Below are 25491 nucleotides of genomic sequence, written 5' to 3'. Positions count from 1 at the left end.
GAATTATATGTTTACGTGTTTATCTCTTAGACATCGTTACTGTATTCATGAGAGACAATTTTACACACGAAAAGCACTACAACTCGTGTATAATTAGTTAATCAATTTCCGAGTAACTTCTCTCCGAAGGCAGAAGTCAACGTATGATAATTTAATATTACATCCTGGTACGCACTCTTGTTGTCAAGACCAGCTCGGTACTTGTCGAAGCCTTTGAGCCTGACTCGCTGACCAATCGCATCAAGGAACTCGTGGAAGGCCGGACCGGCTTCCTCGTTGTTGTACATCTCCTCCTCAGACGCTTGACCCGCTTTGCAGTACATAATGCCCACCTTGTAGTGGTTCGTCAAACCTTGTTCGTCTAGTTTCAGCAGTTGGTCTTCTGTCTGTTGCGATGAAACACCTAACCTCAAACTGAAATCACGTAATACAAGAACAAAAATGTAGTAATAAATATAATTACATATAAGATAAATACATGATTTTTTTTTAATTGGAAACGCAAATCACTAAGAAAGATCTGTATAAACATGGATACAGGAAATTAACAGATTTTACGAACTGCACTCCTTTTATATCGCCACGGTAACATCTCGCTTGAATCCATCTACTACTAAAGATAAAATGCACAATTCAGACGGCACTTGCGGAAGAATGTGGTATTTTCAAAAAACAGCGGGCCTGTAGTTTTCCTTGAGATGTGAAACTGGGAATTTTTTTTTACTAAAATTAACTATCGAACGTACTTGCGGTTCTAATCAGACAACACGAATTAATTACCATTCCGCATTAAGGTTTAAACTGTTGAGGTCAAACAACGGTTCATAAAATGACATTTCATTTAGATTTATTTTTTGAGACGATAACCATAAACCGTTGAACACAAATAAGACACGGACCAAAATGATCCAATTCGTAATATTCCGTCACATTACGAACAACGGAAACATAATTTTCCATTCAAAAAAAAAATCAGTCCTTTTAAAAGAGCGTACAGACCGTAATAAGATTAATAACAGATCACGGCTTTCGCATAATACAGAAATCCTGAGAAAAACCTAAAACCTACTGAATATGTACAGTTTTGAGCATAAATCTTACCACGATAACTGAATTTCTGGTGCAACGTACTCCAAGACTTCCTTCGTATTCAAGGTTTTGTTGCTACTGGACGTCTTCAGGTTTGGAACAGCGTCCTCTAACACTGACCCTCTCAACGTAAACAGCTGTGCGGAAACAAAGGTACTGACGTAACTAACATTCGTCAACAACAAAAATCAGAATAAATCCTACAAAAAAAATATTTCAAACACGGTTAGTAAACAGTAGGAAGTACGAAGTGTGAAGAATGTATTGATTAACGTATTAATAGTTCACGGAAACTCTTTTCTGAAATTGAAATATATTTTATTTTCACAGAAATTTTCTAGCTTAATGACATCTGCAGAAGACTGGAAAGAACTTGAAACATCAACAGCTGTTCTATGTCAAAACATGTGACTAGTCGAGGTCAGAGGACCAGAAAAAAACACAAACATAGTTGATTTTTTTTTTTAAGACGAGAGGACAACCATTTGGCACCCCAAGGATCCTCTGAAAACTGTAGTTGCAATGAAGCCTCTCACCCAAAAGTGGGTCTGGCACAAATTCATTCGATCGAACAGTCACCAGAGCGAATGATTAAACGCACAAGAGTGTGAGCGACTTCGCGTAGACAATCGTCATTCCTCCACTGCTCCATTTTCATCCATCACTGCCCTATGAGGTGTGCGACAGACCGTAACCTTGGTCGTACATTAGCGGCTCCACCTACGATCCAGCATTTGTATGGTCTCAGAGTAAAGTCAGTCTCTTTATTCATGAGTCAGTTAACGACAGCTCACGTTCAGGTATTGTAACTATTACGGCAGCTCGGACGATCACTTATAAAGCAGATTTTTGTTTTATCTGTACATGCCGCATTCATCTTCATAATCTACTTCCAGCTGTATCCTGAGTACACTCCACATCCTCAAATCCTATTTCTTTAATTCCATTTTAATATTATCCTCCCACCTATCTCTTTATCTTTCTAATGATCACTTTTCTTTAAGTATTCTGACTAAAATTCTGTATGTAAACAGCAGAATTTTGACAAGGAGATCACTAACCTCGCTCGTTCGTATAAGCAACCGATAATGATACGTGTGTGCAGGCGACGCTGACGAGGAGCCAGAAGAGTTTGGTTCACTCTGTCGCTCTATTCGCTCTCGCCGGATACTCACAGCCACTGGCCCCAGATTCTCGTCCATCCCGAACCAATTCTGATGTTCTGGAACAAAAACAGTAGACATCCGAGTAATCACAAAGCGACGATTATGGTAAATGGATTTTGTTTCATACTGCAAATAAAAATAACTACGATATTCCAAACACAATGACATTTATTGTTTCTGATGTGGCTTTAATATATAACAATAAAAAAATATATAAAAAATTTAAAAAGACACTAGTAAAGTTTAAAGTTAAATTATAAACTCAATTACTTAAGGCCACTTCACATCGATATCACAAGATGGTTTTAATTAATAAGTAATTTTAATTACTTTTGGGCAGTTTACTTTCAGAATAACCCTGGTGACAAACCTTCGTACTATACGCAAATTCTTAAGACATTTACTTAAATCTGCGTCCCACGAGACAAAACAAGGCGGGTTAGATGAAAGGACATAAGAAGTGCATACAAAATTTTGGTTAAAAGCCTGAAGTGACCAATCAGAACCACTACAACAAAACTTCAGTTTCCACAGAAGTTAGAAAATCTCATAACTAGCTGAGCGACAATTAGCTTATCAAGAAAGACTTCGCCGTCAATTGTTCAGACTACGAAAAAACAACACGACTGCAGACGGCTGATAGGAAATGTTACAACATATTTAAGTTACTGGCAGTCAGGACTGCGAACGAATGTCAATAAGGCGCATTTCATTACAGAACCCCTAATGTGTTCAATGTTTCATTAGGCAATTGTCTGTGACCATCGGCGCCAAACCAATCCCTCGGTCCGCCGCTCAAACAAATACTGGTGACGCTGGGGGTACGATGCCCGTTCACAGCGCGTAAAAGTGGATCATGTACATGTGTTAAATTGAAACTTTCAGCTAAAAAAATGCTCATACGAACTCTGTTTCTCACTGTGTAAATTTACTCCGTAATTCCGACATTTTAGAGATCATTACTGCCCCAATCTCAAAGTCCAAGAGAACAAAGTATATATATGGGTTGTATCTCCGAAACGTCGACAATACAGCCTTTTTAAACGCGGTAACATTAATCAGAAACAGTGCTCACATCACCTAATCCTTATTACAATACAGATTTTTGAATTATTAATCATTAGACATTCGTACTTTGAAACATTCTTCTGTTTTCTATCGTCGTGAAACATGAAGGGGCCTCTGAAACGTCGGTAAACGTTGCCAGACTACACGGCGCTACAACCTACAAGAAAGTCATCTTCATATTATGACTTAAAACAGGTCTACCCGGTTAAAATCATATCACGCGAATTTTTGTGTGTGCTACATATCGATCGATTAACATCGATCGATTAACATCGATCGATTAACATCGATCGATTAATATCGATACTTTCATCTCCGGATATGAAAACGGTCGAACACAACCCACAGGCCCTATAATAGGAGTCAACGAGGCACAATTTCACATCAGCTACGTCTTAATGCACCTCGCGTCGTATCCGGTGATGGAATAGACCACTTAATAATCTCATTAGTATGTGTTATCCGTCTTGAGGAGACAAACAGTCTTAGCGAACCAGAAAGAATGCGTCTGTACGTAATTAGGAAACAAAAAAAAAAAAGGAGCAAGGCGTCTTACTCGCGAAGCTAATATCCCAGCCCGTACCTCAAAGAAAACACAACTGTTCACCGTTAACAAATATCAACTGGTTGACGCAGTTTAAAGAAATAATTGTTAAAAACGATAATAATCATTCATGACGCATAAATATTCTCTGTGGGGGGGGGAACTGCAGAGTTACAGATTATTAAATCAGGTGGTACATATAGTTACCACCAGCACTTTTAGGATTACGGCGTGAAATATTCGCGTAACTGGTGATACTAATGAGATGATATGATGATAAAGTTGCGTCATATTGTGATAAATATATATTTGTTTAAATCTTGTGAGTCAAATCACAATAAAATTCCTATTAAATATTAAAATATTACTATAATTAACATTTAAAATATATTAAAATATATTAAAATGATGTTCTCTATCGAAATGTTCAATTCATAATCTACAATGTCGAGGAAATTAAAGCGGTGACTAAGGATCATTATGGGTGGGCCCCAGAGTCATCCAGGACGTGGTGGCAAATCATCCCAACGCCATTAAGACTTTCTTATTCGATAAATTCAACAACTTTTATCTGCAGAATTATTCGATTCAGTTACACATAGGCCTGTAGGCAAACGGAAGATTAGATTACAAATAATTCATTTTTTACAACACATAACCGAATATAGAATTTAATTTCCACGTCAGTAGATTAATCAAGTCATCGCGTTATCAGCACCCGTCTGACAGCTTAAGTTTTCAGGTCCCCTACATCGAAGTGTTTAACAGTTGCTTCGACTTCTAAAGTTAGCACAGCCACCATGTTCAAAAAAATAAAAAATAAAGGTACAGGAACTGGGATGATCTCCAAGAGTGATACGATGTTCCTCAGACGACCTGACATTTTGAAGTCATCTGCCTTTTACGAAACCAACACGTAATTACCGAATGCACTTGTGGAACACTTAATACCATTATGGTCTCCTGAGGTAAATGTCTATCCCCTCGTCAACCCTCATGCTGAAGGTCCACCCCTTGTCGACTGTCCCGAAACTGTTTATATCAACCATCTGCAATCTGATGATACGCCATACCTCGGAGACAAGAGACTCTACAGATCGTACATTTTTGGTAAGAACAGTACAATTTATTGGAGGAACTATCTACCCCCATCTTCTAGAACGACGTAATACTCATAGAATGGTCTCCCTCTTAATGAGTTTCGCCCTCCAATAAACCACGCCCCTAAAACTCCGTCCATGAAATGTACGGTCTCAATTATCTCATTACAGCTCTAACAAACCGGGGGTCGTCTAAGTGATTGCTCTAATACAGAGCGAGAACTGTTTCTCTACTGTTTCGTCTGTCCTTGATCAGTGGCGGTACTCGGGCCTCAGTCGCGACTTTGACAAATCGTTGCATAAAACCACGGAACACAACCCTGAAGTACATCTAGTAATCTCGATTCGTACAGACAAATCATTCCTAAGCGACACGCGGTTACAGGAAGTCTAGACCAGTGGTATTCAACCTGGGGTACGCGTACCCCCGGGGGTACGTGAAATTTAAAAATATATATATTATTTTATGATAAACACTGAATAATCAGTAATGTAATTTATTTAATTTATTTTAGATGTAGATTATATACTATGTATAACTTGAATTATACACCAACAACTTGGGGGTACAAAGTTGAAGAGAAATTATATCTGGGGGTACGCGAAGACATCTTAGGAGGTACGTGAAATTTAAAAATATATATATTATTTTGTGATAAACACTGAATAATCAGTAATGTAATTTATTTAATTTATTTTTGATGTAGATTATATACTATGTATAACTTGAATTATACATCAACACCTTTGGGGGTACAAAGTTGAAGAGAAATTATATCTGGGGGTACGCGAACAAAAGAGGTTGAATACCACTGCTCTAGACCCTCTGGTCGTCCATGATCGGTATAGGGTGGGAGACAAGATGGGCCAGTAAAAGCCAACGTAGGGCAATCGCTTTAATGAGAAAACGTCCCTCAAGAGTAGTGGCAACTCTTAATGGACTGCCTTAATTTCACAGTATCGCAAAACCAATGTAATATTACACTATGTAAATTGTTAAGTCAAGGGTGTGGCACTAGGGGTAGGCAACCGATCCACCAACGAACGGGTAGGCTCGTTCTTCGGTGCATCCCTCCCTTCATCGTAATACTTCGCGTTGTGACCATCTGTCTCTTGTCTCGTAATAAAATTCTAAGCACGTTCAGGCAGTGACGTCATCACGTCACTATTCCTTACAACTGAATCACCTAGGTTTCAAGATCAACTGCATTCTCAATACCGCAACTCATGCTTATAGAACCGGGTGTCCGCTACTCGTAGCCTACAGGGTGATTCAAAATATTAAACTAAGCCAGTATCGATCGCACTTCAGAAGTTTGCACATCTACACTGTTGGTTCTTAAGTCATTTTTTTTTATTTGTAGTGTCCTGTCTGACGACAGGTCCATATGAACAGGATCCTTCCATCCTTTTCTCGGACTGGGACCTGTTCATATACGTTCTTGGCAGATGATCCAGAAGTGGTTTGCCATTGCCTTCTTCTGTGTGTGAATGGAGTAATTGTTGGGATGCCACGGAGGAAAACTCCGTGTTGCCTAGACCACGGCCTTGCCCAACACAAGTTATAAATTCGGGCACCGCCGGGAATCGAACCCGAGACCCCAGGATTACAAGGCCAGCGTTCTAACCGCTAGATCACCGTGGCACGGTCTTAAGTCATTATGGAGGCATAATGTTCCAGTTATCGTATCTTGTCTTTTTTTAAATATCGAACATTGGCTAAAATGTGTATAAGGAATAAGTTACACCCACTCAATTATTTATAAATATTAAGACTGTCTGTGAAGGAGTATGTTTAAATTGAAATCACTTTCTCATTCTGGCATAAATGTATAATTGGTACACTAACGTAAGTTCCTATCTCTCAAGAAAAGCCATACAAGTGTCATGAGCACGTGGTTATGAAATGTAGTGACGCACACAAACACAAATGTCCTTATCATTATCACAGACTTATCTAAACAAGTGAATGATCCTGTATCTGGAATAAGTAGGCGAGGAGTGGAGTGGAACCGAAGTAATTCTCCGTGTGGATAAGTCCGATTCACAAATGCCCAAATCATTCACAGAATTCTCTTTTACTACGAACGAATTCAAAGTCAAGTCGCAACGCAGTAAATGATAACACTTGGACGTAATTAACTTTCGCGTATCTGCTACAGTTTATGCAAACAGGTGTAAAAGTTGAAACAGCTGTTCCGATGTCTGAGACACAAACACACAGGAAAAAAAAATCAGCTGATGACACAATATGGAATAATTAAATCCTGAAAGCTTCCATATATTTAGCGAGGACAGCGTGAATAAAAATTAGCAATCACAGAAATTTGCGTTTCATCCTATGTAATTTCAATAAGAAGGCTTAAAGAAACTTGAATGTTGTCTGAAATTCCTATTTGAATTAACGTCAAGTACGTACGAATAACTTTAAAAAAACAAAAACAAAATTTATGTACTTTGGTAGATGTATACTACATACTCATAAATGTGTTAACCAAACTTCGCCAATAGTCATCACGTGGCTATTTTTCGTCATAAAGGTGACAAAGCATTACTAAATACATACGCAGGATACACAGAGGACATCAAAGGACCGCATGAGACCCTGGAATGTGAACATCGCCCATAATTCACATCCTTCTTACACCAAGAACTGCTTTGTTTACAAAGAAAATGATGGCACCAATCTTTATTTACACACCCCCTCGTACAAGGAATTACGAAACATAAACACATCTGCCTCCATCACTCATTGCCCTGATGATGGAGGCAGCAAGGACCTCCGAAACGTCAGCAAATTTCTACCAGACTGCAAAGTACAACATCCATCATCAGACCCTGAAATCTCATATACTCACCTTGACCATAGAAATAATTTCGGTAATAGCGAGCGCCCTGGTCCACGCTCTCGATAGCGCGAGGATGGCGTTGGTAGGGGCAGGTACCGTGCCGCCAGTGCGTCTCTCCAGAAGGGAATTCCAGTACCGACACCCCGTACGCCATGGGAGGGCGATGTAGCGGTCGCCGCTGGGCGTTCTGGGGCGATTGGCCCCTGGTGAGGCTCACCACCCGCTCCTCTTCGCCGCCAATCTCGTTGCGGAAGAACGGGCAACTGCCAAGAACAAAGACGTACGATTCATCGTCATCAAAAACACACCCTCCTTCTGTTTACACGGTTTAAATTCCCCCTCGAATCTTTCTGCCCACAATTACATAACCAGACCGGACACATCTGAAACTACTGTTCGCGACTGTAATATATAGACTTGCAAGTCTCAAGATTACAGTCGCCAACAGTAAACTTCCTGCTACTGCGTCCTGAGCAGGGTAAGCTACAGAGTACAGCAACGTCCATGAAAACTCACCTCTCCAGAAGATCGTTTCCCCGTCCGTCCCCAGCGTCCTCATCACCGCTGTCGCCACCGTCCGGTGTTGCAGATCTGGCGCCAATCATAGACGCCGCTGAAGCCCCTGTCGTAGTGTTCCTCCTCCTGGCAAGAAGCAACCCTCGCAACTTAGCCGCGTACCCCAGATTCGCCGTGACTGACTGACAGTCATGATGTACGAAAGCTCTTCTCCTCTGACGTTCCTCGATCTCACCACCCGCACAATGGCTATTGTTCGAAGAAGAAATGGTATTTACCACGCTGTCGTCTAACACATGGTTATGTCTAGGTGGTTTTCCACCTCCCGCCCCTCCTGCAGAACCACCACCCCCACCGCCCCAAAACCTATTTAACTTCAGTCTCAACTTCGGACTTGTACTCATGGAAGACGTGATGTTTGACGACGGACTATCATCACTGGCAGCTGCTAGCGCATTGGAGGCGTTTTCAGTTGCTGGCGGAGGATCGACCTTGCCTCTAAGATACTCTGCTGGACCAGGACTACGTTGATCTGTCCCGATCATACCCAGGACCGCCGGACGATAATCCTGTAGCATCGCGAAGAAACTCTCACCAGCACCCGACGAACTCGACGTCCCTCCGCGCTCAGACGAGGCGGAAATTACGTCGATGGATCCGTGACTCCCGTACTCACGACGGAGTTGGATCGGGGGGTCTGAAGTACCCGGGCCACCATGATGGGGATCGTGCGTCAGTTCCAGGCTCGAGTTACTTCGATGTAGTGCGTCTTGAGGCACGCTGGTTCCGGTTCGAGGCCCTGTGAGACCAGCGCCGACCCGAGCCCGAAGCACCGTGCTGTTGTAATACTCGACGGCCTGCATCGTGCGTTCACGCACCCCCCCGCCTGGGGGCCCACTGCCGCCCCCGCCAGTCGAAGTCAGTCCTATCATCCCATCACGCTGAAACAAACACCATTAGAATGCCACGTAAGACGTGGAATGAGGTGGGAAAAGTACAGGAGTTATCGCTTTCGACTCTGGAGTGCCTTCCTGAGACTTCCTGACTCAAATTGTGAACATGGAAAATGACGAGTGAGTTCACGGACAAAACCAAACACGACGATACACGACGGGACCCCGCCCCCCCCCCCCCGGTCCCATTACAATAAAATTTTTAATCAACTTTTTCCAGCTTAAAATCAATATTACCTCTCATGTTCCACAAAATTTCCCCCAAAAAACCGGCTATCACTGGGTCATTTAACCACTTTTAATATTTCTTTCCCGTAGGACGGGGCTTAAAAAGTAAATATTTACATTTCTTACAAGATTCTCCTGTTTTTAACTCGTAAGACGTGGAATGTATGCAGTGGCTATACCACAGAAAGTTATCTTGAACTCCTTAAATTTAGAAGGGGATAAATGTTTCTTCCGGTTGAAACAGGATTCAAAGAAATCATCTCACTGATAGATAAAATGAAATGCATTCCACTGTTTTAACTTGGGAACAGACACAGAATCAAACGTGTGATGTTTATATAAATCTGTATGTAGAGGATACAGTGAAAGGCCTTTTTTCCTACGCAACCGACGTAAATATATCACTTTTAGACCACGTGATCTGCTGTACAGGGAAGGAAGAAGATTCCTGTATCACCACGCGTAGATGTCTGAGGTCACCACACGGCGATAAAAAGAAATGTCAAACAAAACAAACAGAGTTAAATTATTATTTGGTTGATTTAAAACTAAAACAACGAATAACGTCTGGCCAGTTTAATGGGGGAATGCATAAAACCCAGCGCGCGAATAATAAACTGCTTACGCATGAAGATACTTAAACACGGATGGATGCACTAAAGTTATTTTACGTAACAGCCTTTGAAGCTGAAGTTCATCTGAATAAATATTTAAGGATTCAGCCCGTACCTCAAAGAAAACACAAGGCTTCACCATTACAAAGATCGAGTGGTTAACGCTGTTTAAGGAAATACGAAACTCATAAAAATTAAACGCCGAGTTAATTATCGTTACAACAGGTGGTACATATAGTTACCACAGAGTTAATTAATTCTATATTAATTAATAATAACCTGAGGTTAAAGCGACCGGAACGTGAGGCTGACCACTAACCTCAGTCCAGAGTCGATGTCAAGAACACTCCCACCATACGACCTTCATTGATGGTACTTAGGCAAGTACAGTACGAAATTTAACCGAAATCCGTTCAGTAACTTCAGAGATTAATCGAGCAGACTTCTTCCTAGAACTGTTAAATTACGGACTTCGTGCAATGACGGCTTAAACCGTAAGTAGAGACAAATTTATGAATATCGATTTGGGAAACGAACCAAGGACATATATACAACAACCCCTGTTTACTGTCACAGATTCTGTAACAACAGAAAACAGCCAGGAAGACCCAAAATCCCACAAAAGCATTACCATGACAACAGATACGACACACATTCATAAATATTACCCCATAACGATCAGAGATGTGGTCAGTATCACGCCCCGGCTGTCCTTTACCCCCAGGAAAGTACCCGGTACCCATTGGACAGGAGGCTGGGTGGGCCCCAGAGCCGGTCTGGACGCAGAGGTTAGAGGAAAAATCATTTGCCCCTGTTGGAAATCGAACCCCGGTTGTCCAGCCCGTCACTATACTGACCTAAAACCAGGGATCACCAACCTTGGTACTCACGAAAAAGTGAAAATATTAATAATAATTTATTGACATTATGATCACTGATGACGCAAAACACGTGATTTCCACTCAATTAATTGAATCTCTCTCTGTCCAGAACCGAGAAACTCTTAAACGTCCACATTGTGATCTGACGTCACATCAACTGAAAAACGTGCATAGTACTCAAACCAAAAAAACTACATCAACGGGAACTGAGACGGCGAGAGACAATGCATTGCCACTGAGGAATTAATGTTTGTAGAATGGACAGTTTTACCCCGTACCTCTCAGCCCCTCTCATACACTTTGCCTTTTACTTCAAACGGACGTGGAACGCACAGATTCGTCCCGACTATTGTAAAAATCTATTCCAAATACGAAAACTGATAAATCCTTGGATGATTAGTACCGCTCTCACCATAAATCTTGAGCTTCTCACAGTTACTTAACAGCAGGAAGGTTGGAGCGATCACCACCACAAACCATCTCGTGTACCGATGGTTGGGCAAATGAAGACGAGAATTAGTTCTCTCTCGTCTGTTGGGGAAAGCGTGACAGATCAACCATGTGACATAAACGTCGAAGAATCGCTATGAGGCGGCATATTCAGTGGATAGGCAAGGCCACCCAGCCTCCCTCCTCTCAATTCTTCCTTAGGAATGCCGAGAACGTCCTTATTCATTCATCCATTCATTCATAGGCAGCTGACCAGCGAAACGAATTCCTGTTCTGAGCCAAGCAGTACCTGCCCTTGGTGGAAACTTCACAGAGTAATGACCGAACCAGGTACACCCGATTCTTGAAACAATAGCACCTAAAACTTTGACAAAAGAAATCAAAAAAGAAAAGAATTTAAAACGAGGACATTCACAACTTGTAATCGTCGCCAAATATTATTTGGGTGACCAAATAAAGGAGGTTAAGATGGACGGAACATGTAGTATGCAAGGAATGTGAGAAATGAATATAGAACTTGTCAGAAAACCTGACAGGAAAAGACTACTTATGAGACCCAGGCGTAGGCGGGAAGATAATATTAAAAATAATCTCGAAGAAACAGGAAAATGTTACAGGGGAAAAAAACACAGGAGGGCTGTGTATTTTATCTATTGGATTTTAAATTATGTATCAATATTAAATCGTAAAATTAACACTTCTACCGTTTCATACGTATTTAACATTACAAAGGCCACAGGACTGTAAAGTTTGGAATAAAGAAACATCAAATATCAAAAACATACCAACTAAGATCTCCAAAAATTTGTTTAATCGACATACATTACATTAGAGTTAATTAAAATAGCATAAGTGCCACAAACCCTTGGACAAACGTCCGAATTACCCTCCGGAAATCGATTGCCATTCTTAGATTTTCCAAAGTCATCGGCAGGCTTAGTATTGACAGGACATCGACTAATCTTACAACGCGAACATCGTTAAGAAAGCGTAATAAACAACCACGGCTTTATATTCAATAACTTAAATCAATTACTTAAGTTCCACAGTTCCTGTAACGTCATATGAAATCAAAAATTACGATAAACCATTTGAAGCCGAAGCTCAGTTTGAATAATATATAAGAATCCAGTCCGTACCGCGAAGAAAACACAAGACTTCACCATTAAAAAGATCGAGTGGTTAACCATTTGAAGCCGAAATTCGTCTACGTAACATTTAAGAATCCAGTCCGTACCGCGAAGAAAACACAACCCTTCACCATTACAAAGATCAACTGGTTAACGCTGTTTAAGGAAATAATCGCAGTTAGCATCCTCCTACGCGATCTCCGATGCGACATTCCGCCTGCATCCTGTGCCGCTGGAATGTTCAGAATGTTCTTTTCTCCAGGCCCCATTCACGACGGCTGTCTCTGCCTGCCACACGCGTGTCGCAGCTGTCTTTCCCAGAGCCAGGGCGATAGACAATGTTAAACAGCAGAAGCAGCAGGCCTTTCGCTATTCAAGCACTAACCCTGTTTTAGGAACAATTATGAGACAGCTGGTTATAGTGCCCGCATAGCTTTTTTCTTTTCTTAGAGATTTGACCCTCCTATATTCTCCTCCCGCACTGAAACAATAAAATTTCCATGTTTGGTGCAAAACTGATCTATCTGTTTTCGAGCTATACGTAAACAAACACGTGAGTCTCAATGGAAATTTTGAAAATAAAGTTTGAGAAGGGACGCTGTCCTCGAAATGTGAATCAAACCAAGAAAGGAAATGAGAACCTATGCGAGAAGGTTCTGGCAAAGAGACGCCGAGCGTCACAACAAACAAGAATTTGGAGATGTAAAGGATTAGCGTCGTGATCACTGCAGGGCGCCGAGGGCAGAGAACTCGATACGGGTTAATACGCCGAACCAAAGCCATCCTAATTTGACGTAACCTAATCCAACCACACGCAACGCAAACCAAATCCTACCAAAGCTAACCTAACCTAACCCAACCCATACACAAATTAACCTATTAACCTAACCCAACACAACGTAACGTATCCCAACATAACCTAACCTAACCTAGCTTAAGTTAGGACATTAGGAGAATAGGGGAGAGGGGTAAATATGTAGAGCAGAGAGAACAACAGAAGAGAAGAGAAAAGAACATAGACACGGAAATGTAGAGAGAAGGAGAGGACAGAAAAGTAAAGAGAATGAGGTAAGAGAGAAGAGAAGAAGAGATGTGAGAGGCAAAAGGAGAGAAAAGAGGCGAGAAACGGAGATAAGATGATAAGATAAGAGGTGAGAATACATGAGAGAAGTCAAAAGAGATGAAGAGAGAGGGATTCAGAAGAGAAGAGGAGATGAAAATAGGCTAGAAGAGCGAAGAGAATAGAAGAGAGGAGTGTAGATGGATGAGAGGCGAGTGCAAGAGGATACTCGAGACGAGAGGAGAGGAGAAGAGACGGGGAAAAGTAAAAGAGAAGAGAAAGAAAGTAAGATCAGAGACAGGAGAAGAGAGTTTAAGAGAACTGAAGGGATGAGAGAAGAGAGAAAGCGCGTAAAAGAAGGTTGAGTATAGTGTAGGTTAGGTTAGGTTGGGTTGGGTTAGGTTAGGTTGGGTTAGGTTAGGTTGAGTTAGGTTAGGTTAGGTTAGGTTAGGTTGGGTTAGGTTAGGTTAGGTTGAGTTCGGTTAGGTTGGGTTGGGTTAGGTTAGGTTAGGTTAGGTTAGGTTGAGTTCGGTTAGGTTGGGTTAGGTTAGGTTAGGTTAGGTTGGGTTAGGTTAGTTAAGCCGTCGCTACGCTCGACGTCCATTTTCTAGCATCGTGTCCAGCGTTAAACCAAAGGTTTGAGCCATTTTTGGCGCACTGTCGTGGCGTCACGACGGAAGGCGTCGGGACGCTCGGCGTCGGTTTTCCAGTAGTGTTCCGTGTAATCTTAAACTTCTGTGCTGTAAGTCCGGCGTCATTTCAAGGCGTCGGGATGGTAGGCGTCGCGACGCCGAGCGTCAATTTTTCTAACGTCTGTCAATGTTGTCCCAAGGGCTTGAGTCACATTCCCGTGGTCTTGTGATGGCGGCGCGATGATTGGCGTCGCGACGCTCGGCGTCGGTTTTCTAGTTTCGTCTTCAGTGTCGTCTGGATACATGTGCTGTAAATTTGGAGTCATTCGAGGGCGTCGCGATGTTAGGCGTCGCGACGCCTGACGTCGGTTTTCTACTTTCGTCTTCAGTGTCGTCTGGATACATGTGCTGTAAATTTGGAGTCACTCGAGGGCGTCGCGATGTTAGGCGTCGCGACGCCTGGCGTCGGTTTCCCAAAATGGTGTCCAATGTTAGTCTAAGGTGTTGAGTCACATTTCTGGCGTGTTTAGATGGCGCCGTGATGCGCTTGTCACTTTATGAAGTCGACGCCATGCGTCGAGACTTTACCGTCGCAGCGCCGAATATTCAGACGACTTTACGAGGCGTCAAGTTTACAGTATGTCTCCGGATGACTTTTGAAACGATACTGAAAGCGGCGCCTAGCATCCGGACGCCTTTCTTCGCGGCATTACAAGACGCCAGAAATGTAACAACTCTTGGACGAGAACTGGGCACAATGTCAGAAAATCTCTGCCAGGCGTCACGACATTAGGAGAATAGGGGAGACTGGTAAATATGTAGAGCAGAGAGAACAACAGAAGAGAAGAGAAGAGAAGAGAGCATAGACACGGAAATGTAAGGAGAGGACAGGAAAGAAAAGAGAATGAGGTAAGAGAGAAGAGACGAAGAGATGTGAGAGGCAAAAGGAGAGAAAAGAGGCGAGAAACGGAGATAAGATGATAAGATAACAGGTGAGAATACATGAGAGAAGACAAAAGAGATGAAGAGAGAGGGATTCAGAAGAGAAGAGGAGATGAAAATAGGCTAGAAGAGCGAAGAGAATAGAAGAGAGGAGTGTAGATGGATGAGAGGCGAGTGCAAGAGGATACTCGAGACGAGAGGAGAGGAGAAGAGACGGGGAAAAGTAAAAGAGAAGAGAAAGAAAGTAAGATCAGAGACAGGAGAAGAGAGTTTAAGAGAACTGAAGGGATGAGAGAAGAGAGAAAGCGCGTAAAAGAAGGTTGAGTATAGTGTAGGTTAGGTTAGGTTGGGTTGGGTTGGGTTGGGTTAGGTTAGGTTGGGTTAGGTTAGGTTAGGTTGAGTTAGGTTAGGTTAGGTTAGGTTAGGTAAGGTTGGGTTAGGTTAGGTTAGGTTGAGTTCGGTTAGGTTAGGTTGGGTTAGGTTAGGTTGGGTTAGGTTAGTTAAGCCGTCGCTACGCTCGACGTCCATTTTCTAGCATCGTGTCCAGCGTTAAACCAAAGGTTTGAGCCATTTTTGGCGCACTGTCGTGGCGTCACGACGGAAGGCGTCGGGACGCTCGGCGTCGGTTTTCCAGTAGTGTTCCGTGCAATCTTAAACTTCTGTGCTGTAAGTCCGGCGTCATTTCAAGGCGTCGGGATGGTAGGCGTCGCGACGCCGAGCGTCAATTTTTCTAACGTCTTTCAAAGTTGTCCCAAGGGCTTGAGTCACATTCCCGTGGTCTTATGATGGCGTTGCGACGCTCGGCGTCGGTTTTCTAGTTTCGTGTTCAGTGTCGTCTGGATACATGTACTGTAAATTTGGAGTCACTCGAGGGCGTCGCGACGCCTGGCGTCGGTTTCCCAAAATGGTGTCCAATGTTAGTCTAAGGTGTTGAGTCACATTTCTGGCGTGTTCAGATGGCGCCGTGATGCGCTTGTCACTTTATGAAGTCGATGCAGGCGTCGAGACTTTACCGTCGCAGCGCCGAATATTCAGAAGACTTTACGAGGTGTCAAGTTTACAGTATGTCTCCGGATGACTTTTGAAACGATACTGAAAGCGGCGCCTAGCATCCGGACGCCTTTCTTCGCGACATTACATGACGCCAGAAAAGTGAGAAAACTCTTGGAGAACTGGGCACAATGTCAGAAAATCTCTGCCAGGCGTCGCGACGCTTGGGAAGGACGTCAAATTTACTGCACGTCCCCATATGACGTTGAAGCGGAAACTAGAAAACCGACGCTTTGCGTAGTGACGTCTTCCTTCTCGAAGAGATGATAAGACGACAGAACTGTGAATAAAACCCTTGGAATATAGTGTCACAATGTCAAGGTCACCGCCAGGCGTCACGTAAGGTCTTTTACGTGGAACAATCTGAGGTTGGTGCTACAATTAGATAAGGTTTTAAACAATGTTGGTACTTCCAAAGTACCAACATTGTCCCGGATACACTGACCGATCAGTGTCCTTTCTTCAACAACAGTGGTCTACTCTGTTTAATATCTCCACTAATTCATAATCCTTAACCTGCTTCATCCAGTTAACGCCATTCTTCCACAAACATCACAGTGGTATTCAACCTGTGGTACGCGTACCCCCGGGGGCAAGTGAATTTTTTTAAAAAAAATATATATTATTTTATGATAATCACTGAATAATCAGTAATGTAACTGATTTAATTTATTTTAGATGTAGATTATATACTATGTATAACTTGAATTATACACCAACAACTTTTGGGGTACAAAGTTGGGAGAGAAATTATATCTGGGGGGGAAGCGAACCAAAAATGGTTGAATACCACTGGTCTACACCAATTAAATCAGATCAAATTTGGTTCTTCCTTGCACGCTGTCATTGGTGTACCAAGGGCTTGAGTCACATTCCCGTGGTCTTGTGATGGCGTCGCGACGACTTGCGTCTGAGAAGAGATTTATACGAGCAGGCACTAGCCTAAATCCAACCGCGGGTCAGCCGTCAGCTGGCAGGATGTTGTGGCCATCATCTGATTCCATTGCAGCAGACACGAAATGAGCCACAAACTAACACGAGAAGCTCAGGACAGCAACATAATTCCTTTTATAAATTCATTCTCTAATTTTTCTCGTGTTAAGCCTACGTAACAATTAAGTATTCCCGCCAACACAAGACGCGGTAAGAAACAACGAATGTAGTCAACAATTGACGAAGAAGGAAAACTGGCATACTGCTAACCAAAAGCTTAAAAATTAGATATTATTGCACGTTTCCCGTCATCCCAGAGTCCATTATTGACTTTCATGTCACCAGGATTGAAGTTTTACATTTATAGAAGAAGAATTCTATTGTTGAAGATTTACTTCCACGTCGAAGACCCGACAAATCCATTCAATTAACGTTCTAAGGTAAACATCAAACAGACTGTTCAGTTCATTGTCCCACTTACGAATCGAAACTATTAAGGCTTCGACCGGGATGTTCTTTTGTTAAATCTTATGTGGTACCGCCTGATTCGACTTCTAATGGTTAAGTGAAGTGTTTTCTTCGCGGTACGGTCTGGATTCGTAAATATTATGAAGACGAGCTTCGGCTTCAAAGGGTTAACCAGCTGATTTTCGTAATGGTGAGGTGTAGTGTTTTCTTCGCGGTACGGACTGAATTCATAAATAATATTCAGACGATCTTCGGCTTCAAAGGGTTAATAACAAATCACACGCCACAGTCTGACTTCAGGTCAACACAGAGACGCGCATGAAGACCGTCTTTTGTCATTTAACGCCATGAACTCTGGTTCGATAGTGAATGACGTTTCAGACGAGATCACCGCCTCCATCATCAAGGTGTATATGTTTAATCAGACTACAGCGAAAGAACCGGTAAGACAATCGTCTTCCTGTTTCTAACTTCCCTTTGCATTTTAATATTATCCTCACATCGACGCCTTGTCTTCTGCTCGCGGTATTTCAGGGCCCCCCCTCACCGGTATTAATTAAATCACACTAACGATGTTCGATAAAGAGTTCAATTTACGAAACACGTGATGATGGTGTATGTTGAACTCACGTCCCGACGGTATCCATGGTTTCATACGCCTCCAATCCACGTTCTCTCGTGACAGAGGAACAAATTGGTACAACGACCTATTTAAGAGCTCAGTCGTTTAATAAGGGTAGAAGATAAATGTCTTTTAACTAACTGCTAGACGTCTGAAGCGATCGTGCACTGAACCATAAACTCAAAATGTAATTACAGTGTGAGCCACCTAACAGTCTGTGATCATAAAGGAATAAAACACTGAGTCTTATACTAAATCAAAGAAAAATATATTAATTCTTGAGTGTCTGAATTTTACACCGAAAAAAATCGGGAGTCGCTTGAAAGAAGTCGGAAGTATTGATTTTATCTGTGACTCGTCAATGTGCCATTCTTGGATTATTTGGCCCTGATCCAGAATCCCCTAAAGCAAAGTGTAGTGCGTCATTACTACAAAATGCGATGCCTACTCATGGGTGCGGATCAATGTTTAACAAACACCAATCCGCGAACCAGAGTCGGTCAATTATATTAGCACGGTTCATCCACAATTTAATAGCCTGTGATTTAAAAGCAAAATTCTTTTTAAAATACCAGCATTTCCTAACAAATACCCTTAATGACATTGTTTCAGTCATCGATTAAAATCAATTTATCGTATTTTAAAAGTAAAGATTACACGCCACGCCACTTACGAGTCATTAAATACAGCTGTCTCGGCCACTAATCATTTGGAGCCAAAGCTCGACTAAACATTTTATAATTCAGCCCGTACCGCGAAGAAAACACTACACTTCACCGTTACAAAGATCAAATGGTTAACGCTGTTTAAGGAAATAATGGAAATTTATTCTGATAATTAACCATTTGAAGCCGAAGCTCGTCTAAATAATATTTAAGAATTCGGTCCGTACCGCGAAGAAAACACAAGACTCCACCGTTACAAAGATCAACTGGTTAACGCTGTTTAAGGAAATAATGAAATATTTCAATTATTTATTTTAACGTGCTGCTGACTCAACAGCAACGTCGGTGAAACATCGAACAGGTTATATAAGACACCTTAACAATCTCCTAAAATGGAACTGTGGATGTTAAAAGCACTACAACAATCGGTCACAGACCATCCCATTTCTGGAACACATTATCGCCACATCAATAATGGCTTTTTCAGACTTTTTCCAACCCACGTTAAATGGTTTTGACGTGGTATCGGAACACGCCAGATGTCTAGCACAGGTTATTTGCTAAAGATACGAAAGGACGGGAAGCAGATAAGTCAGTTGAGAGTTTGATAATGTTTAAACTTCACACCGTACTATCATAAAATTGTAAAACAAAGGAAAAAAAAATTCCGACAACGCAACAATTGAAACTTCCAAATGAGAAAGAGATTAAAGCTGAACTTCACAATTTGTTATACATTTAAATTTATTTTTCATTCAGTCTCTCAAGTATCTGGACTTTTGATGCTCGGTTAATTTGTATTAACTTAAGTTCTTCTTATCGAACACTGTACGCGTATGAAACTAGGTCTCTCACGTCAAGGCAAGAGCACAGATACAGGCTGCTGAAACCAAGGAGGGAATAATGGGCAAGGCATGCACAATCTAAAAACATTTCAATGGAGGTATTGAAGTTCTCGTTGAAGTAAATTTTCAAGATTCGAACCGGAGTTATCCTGAAAACGATGTAAGCGGAAATGGTGGTCGTCTGCGTATGGAGCTCAGGTATTCGCCTCCCATGACACATCACGTACAGAAAGACAGACAGACAGACAGACTGACGTCACACACGACGTTTTCAGTAACGGTATACTGGGCTTCAATCACGTTGGTACAGACGCACTGCGAGCATCTGAGGGTTATTTACTACAACGCGAATTAATTTTATTCAATTCCACGGTGTTCTGACGTAAATACGTCTATATTTTAGGGTCATTCGGCAAAAATGTGTTACGAAAAAGTGTAACGAAAAAGTGTAACTTCATTGTTATGTTACCTAGGAAACGTCAAACTTTTTTGTGGGGGGGGGGGCGCAGTGTGGATTCTTCGAATGATGACAACGTTTCGTAAAAATATGTTGTTTCCATCTACAGGGCTAAATATGGAGAGAGAGCGCATGTTTATGCAAAAAAACCTAGAAAAACTTAAATCAGCAAAAAATTGTTTTCGACGAAAAATCTTACGTTACAAATGACAATTAAGAACTTTTTTTTTTGAGGAAACAGGCATTTCTACCACGTTTTTCGTTTACGTCTAAGGTAATTTCGATGCAGGATTTCGAATTAATGTTGATTATATGAGGTAACAGATGAAAACCTTGGTTTCTTTACTACAGAAATAATAAAATTGTCAGTGGAACCACGGTTCCGGAGAATTTGACGTAAATACGTCTATACGGAAAGGAAGTTTATATATTGGCTTTATTCTAAATATTTCCTTTATACATGCTTTACAATTGAGATAAGTTTGATTAAGACTTTGCTTATTTAACTTGAATTAGTTACGCTTAAGATGGGTCTGTGGTAGATGAATGTAATGAAATGTTCCCTAGGTAACAACAATGACGAGTAAACACGACGTTCCCTAGGTAACAACAATGACCAGTAAACACGACGTTCCCTAGGTAACAACAATGACCAGTAAACACGACGTTTCCTAGGTAACAACAATGACCAGTAAACACGACGTTCCCTAGGTAACAACAATGACCAGTAAACACGACGTTTCCTAGGTAACCAGATTACACTTTTTCGTTCCCCTTTTTCGCCGAATGACCCTTCAATATAGACGTATTTACGTCAAAAAAGGTTCATATCCTCTGCTCTGAAGCGAAAAACGTTTTCCATAACTGTTTCCGTCGCTGAAACGTCCACCGCCTCACCTCCTGTTGCAACTATTTATATAATGCATTACTCCCACGTGTCTTTGTCCTGTCAAAAAGAAAAAATCCACGTGCGCACTCATAACACGCACAGACGTTATTTTACACGCGTTGGTGGAAGCCATAAAAATCCCATTAAATTACTCGTATCACAGAAACAACTCAGAATGAACGTGTACTAGAGCCGTATTATTTCTGGTCAGTAAATCGACAAAGACGACAAGAATCTCATCATCAATTTGAATTCGGGCGTCTTCCGGTATGATACTGACCGACGTTTCAGAGAAACCCGCCCTGATGATGTAAGATGTAATCTCCTCCGAAACGTCGGTCAATATGTACACGGTGTATCATCCCAGAAGGCAGCCAGCTTCATACTCGTCGACTTGAGAACGTGAAAGCTCACCTCGTCCCCAATTTAATTCATTCTTTCCCACGGAACGAAGTCAAGACACTACCGTTATGACCCTACAGTAGATGTATTACGTTTTCAAACAAAGAAGCCATTGTTTCTAATTACAATTTTGTTTCAAGACTTTTAGGTTATGTTACGCTCCACAAAATGGAGTAGCCAAGGACACAAACCTCGGCAGGAGATGGAAGTGGTCGGGTTCACGTTTGTGGGACTTCAAATCTGGATAATATCACGCAGGTCCTAATTACAGGAGGCTAAATGGACCGCAGAGGTAACTATGGCCATGCGTCCGGAAATCGAACTCCTGTAGGCCGATTAAACTGCACGAAGCCATGACAAGTCACTCGAGTGGAAACACGCGCTGGGTTCAAACACACTTCCACGTGTACCGATTCATTTTCCCCCCGCTTTTCGTCGTGAAATTATTTGGAAAGCGGATACAAAATGAATTACTTAAGCCACAAGAAATAGTCCGTATACATGAAGTTATTATGATTGCGTTTCCTACTTGCGAATCCACGTACTTTCTGCGTAATAGCTGCTTGCTTTAGCATTTCATAGGTTTCCGTAGCCGTTTTGGCGAGTCTTTGGCAAAATTTGATGCACACGCCATTCCGAAATCGCAGGAGGGTCGGTGTAATGCACTACCAAAACGCCCGTAACTAAGAAACAAATGCTAATTCGATGATGCCGGCTGGCACACTGATTCACTATGAATGTAGGCCGCACCCCCTAGCGGCAGAATCTCGTACTACATCCGGTTCGCCCTCTATTGACACAGTCTGGAAACTTCCCGATCGCACCTCGTATATATCTCAATTTATCAACATAAACTATAAAAATAAACAAATAAATAATAAAAATATCGAATCAACATAGTTATCAACAAACGTGTATTTTAAACTGCATTACCCGTTGCCCAAAACACGTACGTGAGAAATGAAAACTAGGCTTAAAAAAAATGAAGTCTGAAACAGCGAACGTAGGAAGGGGAAACACGTGACTAACATAATCAACACGTCATTTCCACTTTGGGGTGAGGTGGGGAGGGGGGGGTAAGACGAGATGCTCTATGTCCATTAACCTATTAAATTTCACACACCCACGCGACCAGCATACAGCTTGCCCCACCCCTTACAGATGAATCCTAATTATCCTAATAGACAACTGTGCAACGCATGGTAAAACAGCTGGCGCGAAAAATCAAATGTTGACTGATATGGTTCTTATTTCCGTACTGCACTCTCTAACAACGGACAATTTTTAAATTCACGACGACGGACCGGAAGTTAGCGTAAAGCAGTTGCCATAGTAACAAAACAACGTCGTTGAGTACGAAGATGGCTGACTTATGGGTTGCAGACGTTTCAATGATGACTCATCGCCCTGATGGTTGTGGCAGCACGGACCTCACGGGGCTACAACCCAGAAGGCAGCCATCTTCGTAACACTCCCTTGACTACGAGCCTGACGTCCTCCATTACAGGCAAAAGGTAATGCTGTCCCTGTCCTCAATTAAACACGACGCCATGAATACGTAACAGATCCACGAGTTTCTTTATCTCGGTATTGGAAAAAAGGTCCAGAAGATAAACTTCGGTTTCATTCAAAGATCACAGAATAGAAACCCGGATAAAAACTTCCTTCACTGGAAAACTTCGTCCTACACTTGTAACACTTTGTCCCACTGATCATTTAACGACGTTATAGTAACTACAGAGACTAGGAATTAATACAAAACCAACGATAAGTTTAATGGAATTGTTTTGCCGTCAACTTAAAAAAAAATCCCTTTAGGGATCGCTTCCACCCCCACCCCCAACAAACGCTACGACATTAAACCTCGTTGATATAGTTCATTATGAAAGTGCAGCTAACATTCTAAGACTATTCTGCTAACATAATCGTTTGAGGACGTGGACTTGAACGCCTTTGCAATGTAACATCCGGTTTCCTGGGACTCTTGAATCTGCAGAAGTCTTCGTGGACACAAATGAGCAAACACCTCATTTTGGAACATTCCTTTCACCACTTATACATTCGGACAGGTATTTCGCTAAATATTCCGAAAGCCTTCTCCCAGTAGAAGCCAGATGCGTGAAGAAATTCCCCAACACATACGAAATGTGCTCGCGAGACACAAAAAAGACAATGGACAGTCTTCCTCTTTGTTCAAAAGAACAACACGGTTGATGGCTTATGAAGATGTGAAAACTGACCCGTGAGATTTTTACCTCGTCACATTTATTTTAAAATTTCAACTACACCTTTACCTTATCATATAACGTTAATCTTTCGAGCCTCAAACCTCAACGGTACTTCTATGTCATACAATCAACAAATATTCATTTTAATCTACGTGCTTTCGTATGATTCTCAAAATAAACAGCGATTATTTCCTTAAACAGCGTTAAAAAGTTGATCTTCGTAACGGTGAAGTGCTGTGTTTTCTTCGCGGTACGGGCTGAATTCTTAAATATTATTCAGACGAACTATGATCCTCGATGTTAACGGCGATTATTTCCTTAAACAGCGTTAAAAAGTGGATCTTCGTAACGGTGAAGTGCTGTGTTTTCTTCGCGGTACGGACTGAATTCTTAAATGTTATTTAGACGATGTCTTGCGCTTGCGCAGGACCCCGCCCTTAGTTAGCTTCTTGGTTGGTTGGTTCAGCTTCAAAATGTTAACATTCTTTATTATACTACCCACTGTATTATGTTTTCATGCACTTTCAACATGTCATATGAAATTCCACTTTTAAGAACTCGAAATGAATGGATGGAATAAGGAAGAATGCAGACCGAATCAGCTTCATTGGCACCCCAAATTAGTCCGCTGGAACCACAAGCCACATTACAAGGGCGGAAAAGTCATTGTGCCATTACCAAACACCAAGTTTGCGTGGACTTTCTAAATTCATAATTACATACGTCAACGGAATCGGGCGTATTCGTAATCCACAGGGCATCTGAAATTTTTGGATCAGTCTGTACGTACGTAAAACTTGGTTACATTAAGTTTCTTTCTGTGTCCCGGATGTCGGCATCTCCAACGCCGTGTTCACTCGATTCACATGGAGGGTTTTAGAAATCACTGCTGATCCTCCGTTTGTCGAGATAAGTAAGTAGTCTAGCGATGGGGGTTTCTCTTAACGCAGACACTAAAAAAGAGGCCAGAACTTTCATCTGAATTTACACAACGGCTGCCTTAACTGCTACACGTTGCAATTTCGATTCTGTTCCAACAATGGCGCCCTGACCAGCTACGGCATACACTGGCAACACAGCAAGCCAGAGGACGCATGCGTACTGCAGGGAAATACACGTCGAAGATAACAGCTATTAAATTTCCTCATAAACAGCTGTCATTTAAAACCATAGAAGAATTCTGTTTCATTGTTAATGTTGAAAATCAGTTCATAATTCATTTCAACGCGCAGGTCGCCTAAATAATATTTAAAAATAGTTCTCCGTGACAAAGACGAATCGGGTAAATACTATTTAAGGAAATAATAATAAGAAACAATGCACTCTGTCGGCAAAATGTAAAACTTTTTAAAAGTTAAAAATGGTGGTACGTAAAGTTACTTCCGGGCTTTAAAGAATCAAGAACAATGTGTAATGACTCGGGCCAAACAACACACGTGATCACCACCAGACGGACGGACGGACGGACAGGATGGTTCCGCAGCAAATGCTTCACGCTACCTGCGCCTGCAGGAAGCTACAATGGCACGCCCAGTGCCCACTCACTTGTTTTCCACGGACGTCACATAATCACCAGCGCTGCTGTCTGGAGTACCAGACGTCCAAGTGCGAAGGTCACAGTTCGTTCCTCGGAAAATAAGTCTGCGAGATCAATACGTATCGATTAATATAATAGAAATTACGATCTGCATCGTTAGCAAATGCACATCA

General features: G+C 41.8%; 1 protein-coding gene across 3 annotated transcripts in view; it reads right to left on the bottom strand.

Moving 5' to 3' along the window:
• LOC110828775 (uncharacterized) overlaps nucleotides 1-25491 on the bottom strand; it is a 45019-nt gene that overhangs the window by 14763 nt on the left and 4765 nt on the right. The window contains exons 1-6 of one of the 3 annotated variants that reach the window (XM_087349337.1): nucleotides 22099-22266; nucleotides 8333-9273; nucleotides 7826-8079; nucleotides 2151-2311; nucleotides 1102-1226; nucleotides 176-414 (exon numbers count right to left, since the gene is read on the bottom strand). In XM_087349337.1, the coding sequence (XP_087205463.1) occupies nucleotides 176-414; nucleotides 1102-1226; nucleotides 2151-2311; nucleotides 7826-8079; nucleotides 8333-9273; nucleotides 22099-22128 (1750 nt within the window). In that variant the 5' untranslated portion in view covers nucleotides 22129-22266. Of the gene's footprint in view, nucleotides 1-175; nucleotides 415-1101; nucleotides 1227-2150; nucleotides 2312-7825; nucleotides 8080-8332; nucleotides 9274-22098; nucleotides 22267-25491 lie in introns of those variants that run through there. The other 2 variants (XM_022061798.2, XM_022061789.2) reach the window with 2 other exon arrangements.

This window comes from Zootermopsis nevadensis, unplaced genomic scaffold (assembly GCF_977971745.1).
Source record: "Zootermopsis nevadensis isolate Lab colony 2312 unplaced genomic scaffold, Znev_1.0 Znev_ptg000016l, whole genome shotgun sequence".
NCBI lineage: Eukaryota > Metazoa > Arthropoda > Insecta > Blattodea > Termopsidae > Zootermopsis > Zootermopsis nevadensis.
This window is presented reverse-complemented; position numbering and strand designations above follow the sequence as displayed.